At 39.3% G+C, this 15163-nt stretch overlaps 1 protein-coding gene across 1 annotated transcript in view; it reads left to right on the top strand.

Annotated features, from left to right (window-relative positions):
• Nucleotides 1–12954, top strand: part of rnf17 (ring finger protein 17) — an 83325-nt gene extending 70371 nt beyond the window's left edge. The window contains exons 28-35 of the mRNA XM_078403208.1: nt 1963–2043; nt 3134–3259; nt 4786–4845; nt 5774–5890; nt 7953–8109; nt 10408–10543; nt 11430–11619; nt 12308–12954. Of these exons, the coding sequence (XP_078259334.1) occupies nt 1963–2043; nt 3134–3259; nt 4786–4845; nt 5774–5890; nt 7953–8109; nt 10408–10543; nt 11430–11619; nt 12308–12403 (963 nt within the window). The 3' untranslated portion in view covers nt 12404–12954. The remainder of the gene's footprint in view (nt 1–1962; nt 2044–3133; nt 3260–4785; nt 4846–5773; nt 5891–7952; nt 8110–10407; nt 10544–11429; nt 11620–12307) is intronic.
• Nucleotides 12955–15163: the final 2209 nt, after the last annotated feature.

Here is a 15163-nt window from a genome sequence, read left to right as displayed (position 1 = left end):
ATTTAAAGGGGACTTGAGGGGCAAGTATTACCACAAAGGGTGGTGGGTTAATGGAATAGGTTGCCAGACGAGGTGGTACAATCACAGCATTTTAAAAAGCATTTGGACAGATATATGGATGGAAAAGGAATAGTGGGATACACACTAAATGCAGGAAATTAGGATTAACTTGATTATACATCTCGGTGACCATGTATAGCCAAAGGACCTGTTTCTGTGCTGTACACTGTAACAGTATTTTGCAGTTGGGAACAGTGATTGCCATTCACTTGCCTACAAAAATTTTGTGAGCATGCTAAAACTCCAAAAGCACATTTTCTTTTAGAGCAGGGGTGTCAAACTCATTTTAGGTCACAGGCCGGAATGGGCAAAATGTGACTTCATGTGGGCCGGATCAGTTTTGTTTTGCACGCGCGAACGCACACGCTCGTGCTCCCACAGCATTCGTTGCCTTCGTTTTTTCAACCTGCTCTCATGTGTCTCAGTCTCTACTATAACTACAAAGTTTTTCACTTTATGAATTTCGTTTATGAAGAAGATTGCCTTGCAAGCATTACTTTTATGATTGGTATCTAGGCCCTAGATAAAGTGGATGTAGAAATAATGTTTCCAATAATAGGAGAGTCTAGTACCAGAGGTCACAGCATCAGAATAAAAAGTCAAAACATTCAAAATGGAGATGAGGAGGAATGGGTGGTGAATCTATGGAATTCATTGCTGCAGACAGCGGTGGAGGCCAAGACATTGGGTATTTTTGAGGCAGAGATTGATAGATCTTGATTAGGTTACAGGGAGAAAGAAGGCAATAGAATGTGGTTGAGAGAAAATAGATCAGCCATGGTTGAATGGCAAAGTAGACTTGATGGGCTAAATGGCCTAATTCTGTTCCCCTGTCTTATAGTCTTCCTACAGTGTTTATGTTTTGCCAACAATGGGCTGGCTGGGTGGTGAACAGCCAAACAGCAGCTCCCTGGCATGGTGAAAGATGGTCTGTCCATCATCTCACCTGAAGGTTCCGCTCCCCATCCTTCTCCTTGTCTTTCTTCCTTCCCCTCACATCCTCTCCCCTCACCTCTCATGTCCTTCTCCACCCTCACCTTCTCCCTCACCTGCCCGCTCCCTTTCCTCAGCCTATCCCTTCTCTCATCCCCACTTCTTTCCTTCCAACTACTCCCCCACTCCCCTCCCTTACTTCATCCCCTCTCTTTCCTTGCCTCGTCCCTAAATCCCCCCTTCCCTCATCCCTAAACGTCATTCCTTCTCTCATCTGCTCCCTTCCTCACCCCCTCCCTCCCTACTTCCTTTCTTTACCACCTTCTTCTCCCCTCCCTCGACACCCTCTCTTCCCTTCCTCATCCCTAAAAACCCTCCCTTCCCTCATCTGCTCCCCCTCCCCTTCCTTTACCACCACCTTCTCCCTTCTCTTCCCTATTGCTGCATAACTACCAGCACGTCTTCATATCCCACCGAACCTTAACCCAAACCCAGAGCCCCCACCCTGGAGAGCAGCTCATATTTTGGATCGCTGGCTGTGGCCCCATTCACAGTGTGGCGACTTCCCACCAGCCTCTGTCCACGCTCTCACCTGGGTCTCTGTGGTGGCAGCCCAGGCACTTCCCGGTGTCCACAACAACGCTGAGACTCCCCACCTTCCCCAGCGCCGGCCCCTTCCCGCCTGCGTCACCGCATGGCCGGATATGGGTGTAGCTTCCACTCACCCCCAGGAACTGAGGAGTGACAGCTGCAGATCGGACTTGCATTTTCCTTCTGTGCAAAATTAATATTTCCTGAGAGTCTCAGCGGTCATGTAGATCACTTTCTGTGTATAACCTAACAGCGCTGGCTTTTCCCCAAATCATCTCGCGGGTCGGATAGTTTGAGGAAAACATACATATGCCTTTTTAGAATTGCATATAAATGGATAAGACTGTGCACTGAGAGGTCAATTGTTTCTATTTACAGGTAGGAAACAAGTGGCAGGAAGATGCTATCGACACTTTGAGAGAATTACTTGTACAGAGAATATTAGAAGTTGAAATCATGGTAATTATGTTATAGCCAAGTACAGCAGTTTTATACCAATGTTCTTATCACAGCTAAATATGTTTGGTATTCATGTCATTGTTACGTAAATGAAATAATTTTTCAAATCTAAATAGATGCAAAGTTGAACCTGATAAGAAAACATTTGAGATATCGTACTAATATTATCAATATTATTTCCATCAAATGAAAGACATAGCTCTATATGAACAATGTAGAGTCTTTACAGGAATTCTGGTGTGACATTGGTATTTGCACTTTACTTGCACTTACATTTTAATAGGCATTTCTCAGTTATTTTTTTGTATTTTTAAAACAATTGCTGGAGTAACACAGCAAGTCAGGCAGCATCTGTTGAGACCATGGATAGGTGCCGTTTCGGGTTGGAACACTTCTTCAAATCTGAAATGTCACCCATCCACGTTCTCTACAGATGCTGTCTGACCCGCTGAGTTACTCCAGGATTTTGTGTCTTTCTGTTGCAAACCAGCATGTGCAATTTCTCATATTTTCTCTATATTTCTGTAATGCTGGATTGCGCTCGACTCTGCAGTGCAGCTATGTGGGTTTCAGATATCACTCAAAAACGTACTTGAAGTTTCGAAGCCTTCAGTATTATTGGATTTTGTGGTGAGAGCAAATGATCAGATTCCCTTGAAATGTGTCTTCTACTAAAAAACATTTGGCTCCAATTGGGTCACTTCATATGCATGAAACAAACATTTTTAAAGAAACGTCATAAAATAACATTTTCTGTTGGATTTAATTTGAGCAAGATGAGGATTGATTCAGATGAGACAACAATGGACATTAATTTAACAGATTTGCCCTTTTCTGTGGGTGTTGTGTTTCTTTTAAATATCAAGACAAAAGAAATGAGGAAAACCGAGCATCCTAAGATAGATCAGTTTCTGGAGACTGGTGCAGAAATTGCAGTTACTGGAATGTGTCGAACAGTGGTGGAGCACGTTCATCAGAATGGCATGGGTTCAGATAGAGGTGTCATGATGATAGATTGCATTAATGTTGGTTATTTATTCTCTTGTGTTTAATAGGTTGAGAAATTATTTGTTCAAAAATTGTATTCTAGTTGCCACCAGAAAATTGCCCACCAGTGCTATTAGTTGATCTTCGCTTGAATGGAATGTCTGTTTCCTGCTTTATGATTCATCACAATCATGCTGTTCAAACTAAAAAAGCTGCTTTAACATTGAAGGTAAAACTACAAATATATTCTGAAATTCCTCAACTTAATGTTCTTTTTGGCTATCATCTATGCTTATCGACCTATAATTATCATTTTTCCTGCCAAAATTGAAGTAATAAACATTTCACTTTGAACTTTTACATAAAAATTGAATGTCATTCTGTTCCCGCCATCTATCTGTTACTCAAAAGACCTCTTACTTAAACAGGAATAAGGAAAGCAGAAAGGTCAAGATCTGTAATAGGAACAAAATATTGGGATTATTTGGTCAAACCGTATTTGGGGAGGGAAACTCTTTTCATGCAAATTGGTCTACATAACATATAATCTTTGTTATCTAATATATTAAATCAATTAATTAATCATTAATAGGATGGTGTGCATTTTCAACAAAAATATGCTGTGTGTGTGTTTAAAGTTGGCATTTAACAGGTGTAAAAACATTCTTCTGAAGTGGGAGAGTCTAGGACCAGAGACCATAGCCCACAGAATTGAAGGACGTTCCTTTAGGAAGATGAGGAGGGTTTCTTTAGTCAGAGGGTGGTGAATCAGTGGAATTCATTGTCACAGAAGGCTGTGGAGGCCATCAATGGATATTCTTAAGGCAGAAATAGATAGATTCTGGTTTAGAACGGGTGTCAGGTGTTTTTGTTGTTGTTTTTTTTAGATTTAGATTTAGATTCTACAGCGTGGAAACAGGCCCTTTCGGCCCACCAAGTCCGCGCCGCCCAGTGATCCCCACACATTAACACTATCCTACACACACCAGGGACAATTTTTACATTTACCCAGTCAATTAACCTACAAACCTGCACGTCTTTGGAGTGTGGGAGGAAACCGAAGATCTCGGAGAAAACCCACGCAGGCCACGGGGAGAACGTACAAACTCCATACAGACGGCGCCCGTAGTCAGGATCGAACCTGAGTCTCCGGCGCTGCATTCGCTGTAAGGCAGCAACTCTACCACTGCGCCACCGTGCCTGGGGAGAATGCAGGAGAATGGGGTTAGGAGGAAGAGACAGATCAGCCATGATATGGCGAAGTAGACTTGATTAGCCGAATGTCCTATTTCTGCTCTTATCTTATGAACTTATGAAACTGTCCCTCTCCTGAGGTGTGAATCGTCTACTGTACATTCCTGTAACTAATATCTTGTGCACGTTATAAAACTAAAATCATGCGACTTTAGATTTGTAATAAAGAGAAGAGCGATAAGTTGTCTCTAGAAGCTTCTTAATGCTGCTTTTTGTAAATGAATATCTAAATCTGAAGCTTGCAGTTTGCAATCTAGAATTGCAGCCAGAAGAGGAAGCATGTCAGTGCCAGCAGAAAAAATGAAGTCTCATGTATAGAGATCTGCTCAATCCTAGGTACTGTCGTTGGCTATCAGCAAGGAACTGTTATTTGGAGCCTTAATTTGATTTTTACTATTGTGCATGATCTGTTAAAACTGATAACGTAAATAAAATACTTGGTTATTTTATAAACATTTTATAATGTAGCACACTGGATAATGATTTTTATTTCTTCCGCAGAGAGATTCACTTAGTTTAAATGAAAATATACCTGAAGAAAACTGGGATTTGACATTTGAAGTAAGAAGTCACTGAATACGAATAAAATCTTGAGCTCTTGTGAATATGTCCCTTGTCGCTGCTTTTCAGTTGCAACCAAAAGTTAAAGGAATGTTAATTTTAGTATTAGTCATGAACTTCTGCAAGCACGGTCACCTTTTATACTTTGATTAGACTACATGGCGGAGAGGTGAAGCCCATTATTTGAGCTCCCAGCCATCATTACTGCAGAGAGAGAGGTCTTGATGGCAATTATAGGACCTGCCTTATCAGCACATGTAAATTTTGATTTTCACTTTGCAGATACAACCTAAACACTTGAGTAATGACAGTAATATTTTTTATTTATCGGAAAATATTGTAGATTATTTAGAACTATTTATTGCCATGATATCCAATAATTCTGTAACAGTGTGAATAGGAGGACATTAGAGGGAAAACAGGTGTCGTGATGGTTTTAAATTTAGTTTTACAGAAACAGGTCCTACGGCTTACCGAATCCGCGCCGACCAGCGATCACCCATACACTCGTTCTATCCTACACACTAGGGACAATTTACAGAAGCCAATTAACCTACAAACCTGTACGTCTTTGGAGTGTGGGAAGAAACTGGAGAAATCCTGCATGGTCACAGGGAGAACGTGCCAACTCCGTACAGACGGAACCTGTAGTCACCATTGAACCTGGGTCTCTGGCGCTGCGAGGCAGTAACTCTACCGCTGCGCCAGTGTGCCGCCCTAAATCTAGGAAGTTGAAGTCTTCCTGTCAGGCACTTGTATTTAGATGAACAATAAGTGAAATATTTTTAGGTCGTTTTCCAGTTTTGAAAACAGCTCTGACCATTGGAGCTCTAATAAATGCGCGATTATGTCAAGTAAATGCTGAGTGTAATAGAAGCCTGGTGGGAAGAAATGAATAGTCTAACGTGTTGGAAATCTGTATTTACAGAGCTTACTATCTTCACATTTTGAAATGGTTATGTTACCAGAGTATGATTATCCACTGTTGCCTTTGCCCGGAAAGGCTTTCCCAGTAACTGTAAAGCACCTAGAAACTCCCAATCAGGTTTGTAAGCAATCTTCTGGAGGCAGATTTCAGATAGATTTTGTTCATGACATATTATTTCAATGAAATTGATGTATTGTTATATTGATGTACTTTTATGTTGGATCAGTTTCTTAAATTATGATTCTTTGCCTCCACAAACTAAATATGAATTGCACAAAGATGAAAACTTGTTACATAAATTTACCAGCTTAGAAAGCACAAGCACTGCTTTCTTTTTGAAATGACCAGGTTTAATACTTTTTAATTCATTTATTTTTCCCCCCTCTTTCCCCTTGCCTGGAAGATGTATGGGAACAGAACTTCATAGGAGCCAATTACATTGATAGAAGCTGTGACTTTTGTAATCCACGTTTCCAGCAGGCTGCATGCAGGGATGTAAGATTATTGCATTCCCATGTATGTAGAGCTAGAACAGGATGGCTGTTGAACTGTCCTTCTGGTCTCTGAGATTATATCAAGGGCTCCAATAATTCTGCATGTTCCCTCTAGGTAAATGTCACCAAAATAATTAATTTTCACTTTTTGTAACACTTGCTTCCCTGATGAAGATTAATTGGACTTTGTCTTTTTGAAGTTTTCATGATAATTGCTGATTTCCACTTGCCATAATTCCAATCATTCCAAGCCTTTCTGATTTCCTCTTTGCTTTGACCGTAGTAAACATTGCTAATCTAATTCCAAGCTTTTCATTTGCCTCCTTCCAACCACCCATCCCATTTCTCTATTCTTTATTGTAATTTGAGAAAATATTGTGGGATCCTTTTAGTAAAAATTGAGACAATCTACTATACTACTTCATCTGTCAGCCCAAACTTAATATTGAATTTGAATGTAATAAACCTACATCCCTGGCATGTAGCCTGCAAAACTGCAGTGTACAGTATCAGCATAACTCCTTTCTGTTTTGCCGTTTTTTGATCCTTCCCTCTTACAAGTCCTGTTTTATTTTCTTGAATAGCTCTTTTTCTTTCAATACCCTTGCTCCGTCAACCACCTGCCAACCTTCAGCAAACTGGTCTGCTCAAACCCCATGTCCTGCTCCCTAAACTTGTCAGTGAAATATTTTCTTTTTCAAAAATCTAACCTCTAATAGCATTCTCTCTGCATCAACAAGACCAAGCTTAGACTAGGCGACCGTTTCGCCGAAAGCATGCACTCGTTCCACCAAGGCCTGCTGGAGCTCTCAGTTACTAGACATTTTTGACTCTCCTCCCCCTTCCCATTCTGACCTTTCTGTCCTCTGCCTCCTTTACTGTCAAAGTGAGGCCATACTTATACTGGAAGAATGGCACCTTGTGTTTTGCTCGGACAGCCTGCAACCCAACAGCATGAACATTTCAACATTACCCTTCCCCATGCACGCACACCTTTCTCCCACTATCCTCGCCACCCTGTTCCTTTCCCCTCCTAACGCTCATCTTCCACCGCTCCCCATCTCCATCACATTCCACACATATCCCTCCTTTCAGTTTTACATTTCACTATTCTTTGCTTACCTGGTACCCCTTTGTCTCCATTTCAATTTTCCATCTTTGCTAGTCTCTCCACCTATCTGCCAATCACCCCTTCACACCTGCATCCACCTAACACATGCTGGTTCCTAACCGGACCTCTACCTTTCTCTACCAGCTTTCTCTCCTCCATTAGTCTGAAGAAGAGTCCTGATTTAAAATGTTGTCTTCAACTGTCGCGACCACAGTTTTAGTGTTTTACCGTAAAATCTGGAATTATCTTCCTAAACACTCCACGCCACCACCTTTTCTCCAAAATTTACCTTGTCACCAGCGAAGGTGCTAACTGGGCTTTGTCAAATCAATTCAAAACCTTGTTTAAATAGAGATTTAGCAAAGCAATTTATTATCATTATTTTTCATTGAAAAGAAAACCGTGTCAACATGTAAGAATATCATGGTTTGAAAATAAGAGAATAGAAAGGATAGAGGATCAAAGCTGGTATTTGGGACAGATATCATTACTCGCCTGGAGTTTAAACGCCAACTTAATCGTTTGTGATGAATGGCATGATTCTGTGTGCTAATTCTGTGCAATTTGTTTTAAGGTTTATATCTCCCTTGGTACAAGGAAAGATGTTGGATCCGACAGTGATACCGATGATAGTGGCATAAGCTATGAGTCTGAAGATGATCTTGAGCAATCTCTGAGAGAGCTTAATCCAAATGCAGAAGCACTTCCTTTACTTACAGATTTCAGATCTGGTATAGACAACTAGATTTATTTCATTTGGTTCTCTGATAAAGTATGAACTCAATAGCTCACGCAAATCTATAAAACTATTGAACATAGCATTTTAATAACAATCCTTATGTGAAATTATTGGAACTGCTTGATTTGGAAACATTTGAGTTAAGAATTTTTGCAATACTGCCATTAACTCTTTGGAGTAATTTGACCTACCACTTTTTTTGTCATATCACTCTCCACCAATAACAAGATCTATGCATTTTGCTCAGTCTTCTCAAAAACAAAATTTTGCTTCACAAAATGTTTTCTATGAATGCATCTTACTTAATCGACAAATGGCTGTTAATGAGTTCCAACCAATTTGTGTTAATGGGAACATTAACTTTAGTCCCATAACATTAAGGTCTCCAATGCCCTTACAAAGCAAGCAGATTTTTTTTTATTCGTGCACATATTCCCAATCATAGTTGAGCTGATAATTGCAATTTTTTTCTGTATACGCTATCTGCTTAAACAGACGAACCAAACCCTGCGATAAACAAATGCTTCCCATGTAAAATTTATTTAAATCAAATGTTCACTACCCAAAGAGTTGCAAGTAAACTTGAATTGAATTCGAATATAGAAAATCAGTGCAGGAAAAGTCCTCAAGAAATTCATTATATCCTATGAACCATTTCAGGAGAGATTTGATTAACCATGGTTGACTTGACCATGGGGAAAGAGTGGGCTTTGCAGAAATGGTTGGCCAGGATGTTGCTATACATTTGTCGTCTTTTAATTTTTCTTTCTTCCAATTATGCTGCATTGCAGTTCTAGAGGTTGGGAAGAATTGCCCAATTAGAAGTTTGCTCTAGAAGGTTAGATCCAGGGAGAGCTAACTAACCGGATAGATAATTTGCTTCATGGAAGGAATCAGAGTGATGGTGGTATGGTGTTTTTCAAAATGGAGGCCTGTGGCTTGTGGTGTACCTTGGGGATCAGTGCTGGACCCATTGCTGTTTGTGTTTTATATCAATGATTGGATGAGAATGTACCAGGCATGACTAATGTTTTCAGATGACACTAATGTGGGTGGTATTGTAGATAGCGAAGATGATTATCAAAAATTACAGCATCCACTGGGCAAATGGGCTGAGGAATGATAAATGGAGCCTAATGCAGGTAAGTGCAAAGTGTTGCATTTTGGGAAGTCAAACCAGGTCAGGACCTTCTCTCGTTTTTCTTATCCCTAATCAGTCTAAAGAAGGGTCTCGACCCGAAACGTCACCCATTCCTTCTCTCCAGAGATGCTGAGTTACTCCAGCTTTTTGTGTCTTATCTTCCGTTCAAAGTGAATGGCAGGGCCCTGGAGTGTGTTGCAGAGCAGAGAGATCTAGAATTGTGATTATATAGTTCCCTGAAAATGGCGTTGCAGGGTGGTCAAGAGGGCTTTCAGTAGATTGGCCTTCATCAGTCAGGGCATTGAGTATAGAAGTTGGTATGTTTTACAGTTGTACAAGATGTCAGTGAGGCCACATTTTGGAGTATTATGTTTAGTTTGGTCACCCTCCAATAGGAAAGATGTTGTTAAGCCGGAAAGTGCACAGAAGATTTACGACAATGTTGCTAGGACTTGAGGGCTGAGCTATAAGGAGAGGTTGGACAGGCTAGGACATTATTCCGTGGAGCACAGGAGGATGAGCGGTGATGTTATAAAGGTGTGATAAATCATGAGGGAAATAGATAGGGTGAAGGTGTAAAGAAAATGAGGGGTATAGATGGGGTGAATGCACAGTATTTCACCCAGAGTACGGGAATTAAGAACCAGAGGACATAAGTTCAAGGTGAGAAGAGAAAGATTTAATAGGAACCTATGGGGCAACTTTTCCACAAGCTGCCAGATGAGGTAACTGAGGCAGGTACTACAACAACAGTTAAAATATATTTGGACAGCTATATAGATAGGAAAGGTTCAAAGGAATATTGGAAAAAACACGGGCAGGTGGACTAGTGTAGATGGGCCATCTTTGTAGGCATAGAAAAGTTGGACCAAAGAGCCAGTTTCAATGCTGATTGACTCTGACTCCAACACACTTTTACAGACTGTTAGAAAACTATACTACCCAAACCCAAAATTATGTACTAATGTTTTTACAAGATCAAGAATAATCCTCTGCACTGATTTTATACTTGGGCTGTGACATGTTTATTCATATATCACAAATATTCATATAATTGATCACTTTATAGCAGTAAAAGGTGGTTTTGTTTTGCCGATTGTTTTTGTTAAATATGCTTATTAGTTTGAAACTTTGAATTTTTCTTTACAGAAATACCTTGCCTTGTTGAATATAGTGATGGGCGATGGTACAGAGCAAAAATATTATCACTAGATAAACTTCACCCATTGACGATTCTTGTACAGCATGTTGATTTTGGCTCCACTGCATTGCTTCCACATACTAGGTAACTAACCCGAAAAGATATTTTAAGATTTGGTGTGTGACTATGTTCTTGTTGCAATTAAATACTCTTAATCAGTGCTACTAATAGTCTACCCTTATCCCATTAAAGGTTTTTTTGCAAATAGATGAGTTCTTTCAGAGATATTTGAAAATGGGCCATGGCCACTTTTTAAGTTTTTCAGAGAAATAGAATCTGGCATCTTTGCTAATTATGCAGATCTTTTCAAGGATTATGTTTCAATAAAAATCCAGAATGCTTGCTTACATGTAAGTTGCTTTTTCTCTTCCCACCATCCTCACACGCACTGCACAGAAGGTAAAGTACATATAAAATCCAATATAGTTATAATTTTTTTTAAAGTAGTGCAGGGAGACATCTGTTGTCACTGCAGAACCTTGTTTGCTTCCCTGTCCTCCACTTGGAAATTTTTACAATAAGAATTTCCACCTTAAGCGTTCAATTTGTTTGTAGTACAAAGGCATGTATTGCTCTCTCGACAATACCATGATTGATGGATGATGTGTCATTGAGTTTGTTGAAATCTGTGTACTGTCATTTCAAGGAAGACAGTTCATCGTGGAGGTGCAAACAAATATTGCAAAAATAGATCCTCAGGACTTTCTGCTGCATGAAGAGAGAAAGTAAGCATTATGTGAGGTATTTGAAATCCCTTGCAAGCTAAAGGGTTTGCTGGAAACCAGAACTAAGATAATGACAGACTGGTTCTAGAATCCATCTTGCTATGTGATTCCTAGTCGAGCACTTCCTCCACGACCAACTTCATGGTCGCTGTCCAGTTTGCAAGATAGGAAGACTTCAATTGCCATTCTTTGGTATTGTGCATAAGCAATAAATATAATGTATGATCTAATTTCTTAAATGCCAGGCTTCGACAGATCCCTGCACAGTTGGTGCAGTATCCAGCACGAGCCATCAAAGTCAAGCTGGCAGGTTTTAAACCACCAGCTTTAATGAATGAACTGAACCGACTTGCTTACAGCCCAGAGTGGTCCATGGAAGCTCTATGGACCATGATTGACATTGTACAAGGGAATCAACTTGCAGCATTCTTGGTTGTAAGTAGTTTCTATAAAATATAGAATGTGCACCATAATTCTTAAATTAGTTTTTTTTCTGCCTACAATGGTTAAACTGTCAAGATAAGCTTGCATATTATATTTTGGCAGGGAGAGTTTATTGATTTATTTGAAGGATAAGCAGAACAATGAACGTATTAAATGGAGGCAAGCTGCTTAGTGAAACTTTAAAATTAGTAACCAAAGATTGAAGTGAAATAAAAAACTGGAAGAGAAAAATAATGCAAAAAAATTCCCTCAGTGATATTGTTCCCATAATTAAATGACATACTATTATTGCCATAGTAGTAAATATTAGAATTCGAAATTTAAGATAAATCTCTGTTCAAAAAGATCTACAGTGCTTTGGCAATTCAAAATATGCAAAAAGACCCTGAAATAAACAGAAATGTGCACGGTGTATCTGGCGATGCAAATAACTGGAGATACAAAGAACTGCGATGCTATAATCATGCAGTAACTCGGCGGGTCAGGCAGCATCTGTGGAAGAAATAGATAGACTGATGCTGCCTGACTTATAGTTTGTGTTTTTTTACAATGTATAAATGATTTTCAATTTTATCCATAACTGTTATAAAAGTACAGTAGCAGTTTTAACATTGTAGTCTTCACTTACTGTTTTATCATTCTTAAGTGACTGATTTTTGACATTTAAAATACTCTTCAGAGTTTACATCCAGAAGTCTCTGTGTTCTTGTATGAAGAAGGATCATTGATTCATCTTTCTCTTGTGGAAAAGGGTCTTGCAGATTTGGATATGTGATAGTAAGTTATTAAATATTCTGTTTGCTTTCTTTTTACTGTCTTATGGCCATTTCATACCTGGATAATGGATTACTGAATGTTATGGTAGTTGAACAAAAGATGAAATGAAGATTTCATCAATAATAGTTACATATTGGAATTCAGGCCCTCTTGCATGGGCCGTGAGTTTGTTGAGAAAAAGCGGAAGACTTCATCAGCATGTTCAGTTTATTTTGCACCACCATTGTAGAAAACCCTTTGTTAACTAGTGGCTACATGTTTCAGCCTTACCCAGTAGATATCTATGTTCAAAATACAAAAGGACACAATTCTGAAAATTTGCAAGTAAAAATAATTTACTTTGAATCTCTGTAACGAGTCCCAAGAAGATACTGATCAGATTTGAAACTACTTTCAATAATCTGCTGTTTGGTTATAGCTGCACATTTTTTGTAACTTAGAATTAGTAGGCTGTTGTTCTTGGTTCAAGCTAAGTTGAGGTATCTGAACTTTATTTTCTAATTGAGCGTACAGATACGCCATATCTTCATTTTCCTTTCAGTATTATCAAGATTTTTATGTAAATGAGAAAATTGCTTTTTAATTTAATTTCAGTTCATTGTAATTTGACTAAAAAAAATCATCTTTCACCGAGTACTTCTCTGTAAATTTGTTTAATATTGTTACAATTCAATACCATTTTGCTTTGCTACAAATTATAATAGAAATAATGTACTACTGAAAGGCTGCAGTTAATGATTTTTTTAAACATTTATTGATGTTTGTCAGACTGATACCAAAGTTGATATTTTCAATAAAAGTGTTTCAGCAGCATATTACCTTGTCCTGGTTGATTATCTCAAAATCCAGTGGTGTTACAAAACATTGGCAAAATTCTTTATTTGAAAAAAAACATTGCAGACTTGATGACATTTCTACACTAAACAAATGTCACTGAAATAATGAACAGGTTATTCTGGTCAGTTCCAAGCTGTCATCAGTATTTTAAACTGTGGAAGATAGAGGATTCTCTGTGTCCTTGCAACATGAGGCATCATAACTTAGAACATGGAACTACAGCCCAGGAACAGGCCCTTTGACCCACACTGTACCACACATAATCCATCTCCTTCCATTCCCTGCATATCCATATGCCTTTCTAAAAGACTTAAATGTCACAATGGTAACTGCCTCCACATCACCTCTGGGTTTAAAAAAGTGCCTTTGACATCTTTAAACTTTTTCCTCTCACCTATGACCTCTAGAATTTGGTATTTCCATCCTGGGGGGGGGGGGGGGGGGTGATTGTCTACCTTATCTTCTATTACATGTATCAGGTCTCCCCTGAACCTCTCATCAATCATTGTAGCTAATACCCTTTAATCCAGGCATCACTGATAAATATCCTTTCCAAAGCCTCCATATTCTTCCTGTAATGAGGTGACCAGAACTGCATGCAAAACTCCAAATGTGGCCTATCTACTTGTTGGCACTTTCAGGGAGTTGTGGACTTGGGCCTCAAAATCCCTCTGTGTATCATTGTTGTTAAGGGTCTTGCCATTAATTGTATATTTTCCCCTTACATTCAACCTCCAAAGTGCAACACCTAGCATTTGCTCAGGTTAAACTCCATCTGCCATTTCTTTGCCTATTTCTGTAGCTGAATGACAGTGCTCTCCATAATGTTTGGGACAAAGACCCATCATTTATTTATTTGTATCTGTACTCCACAATTCGAGATTTGTAATAGAGAAAATCACATGTGGTGAAAGTACACATTGTCAGATTTTATTAAAGGCCATTTCTATACATTTTGGTTTCACCATGTAGAAATTACAGCTGTGTTTATACATAGTCCCCACATTTCAGGGCACCATAATGTTTTGGACACAAGCCTTCACAGGCATTTGTAATTGCTCAGGTGTGTTTAATAGCTCCTTAATGCAGGTATAAGAGCGCTCTCAGCACCAAGTTTTTCCATCACCTTTGGAAACATTTATTTCAGTTTATCAACATGAGGACCAAAGCTGTGCCAATGAAAATCAGAAGACATTATTAGACTGAGAAATAAGAATAAAATTGTTAGAGACATCAGCCAAACCTTAGGCTTACCAAAATCAACTGTTTGGAACATCATTAAGAAGAGAGCACTGGGGAGCTTACTAATTGAAAAGGGACTGGCAGGCCAAGGAAGACCTCCACAGCTGATGACAGAAGAATTCTATCTAAGAAAGAAAAATCCCCAAACACCTGTCCGACAGATCAGAAACACACTTCAGGAGTCATGTGTGGAATTGTCAATGACCACTGTCTGCAGAAGACTTCATGAACAGAACTACAGAGCTACACTGCAAGATGCAAACCACTGGTTAGCTGCAAAAATAGGATGGCCAGGTTACAGTTTGCCAAGAAGTACTTAAAAGAACAACCACAGTTCCGGAAAAAGGTCTTGTGGACAGATGAGATGAAGATTAACTTATGTCAGAGTGATGGCAAGAACAAAGTATACAGGAGAGGAGGAACTGCCCAAGATCCAAAGCATACCACCTCATCTGTGAAACATGGTGGTGGGGGTGTTATGGCCTGGGCATGTATGGCTGCTGAAGGTACTGGCTCACTTATCTTCATTGACACAACTGCTGATGGTAGTAGCATAATGAATTATGAAGTGTATAGACATATCCTATCTGCTCAAGTTCAAATAAATGCCTCAAAACTCATTGGCCTGTGGTTCATTCTACAGCAAGACAATGATACCAAACATACTGCTAAAGCAACA

This window comes from Rhinoraja longicauda, chromosome 7 (genome assembly GCF_053455715.1).
Source record: "Rhinoraja longicauda isolate Sanriku21f chromosome 7, sRhiLon1.1, whole genome shotgun sequence".
NCBI lineage: Eukaryota > Metazoa > Chordata > Chondrichthyes > Rajiformes > Arhynchobatidae > Rhinoraja > Rhinoraja longicauda.
Note: the sequence above shows the minus strand (reverse complement) of the source record. Positions and strands in the feature narration are given on the sequence as shown.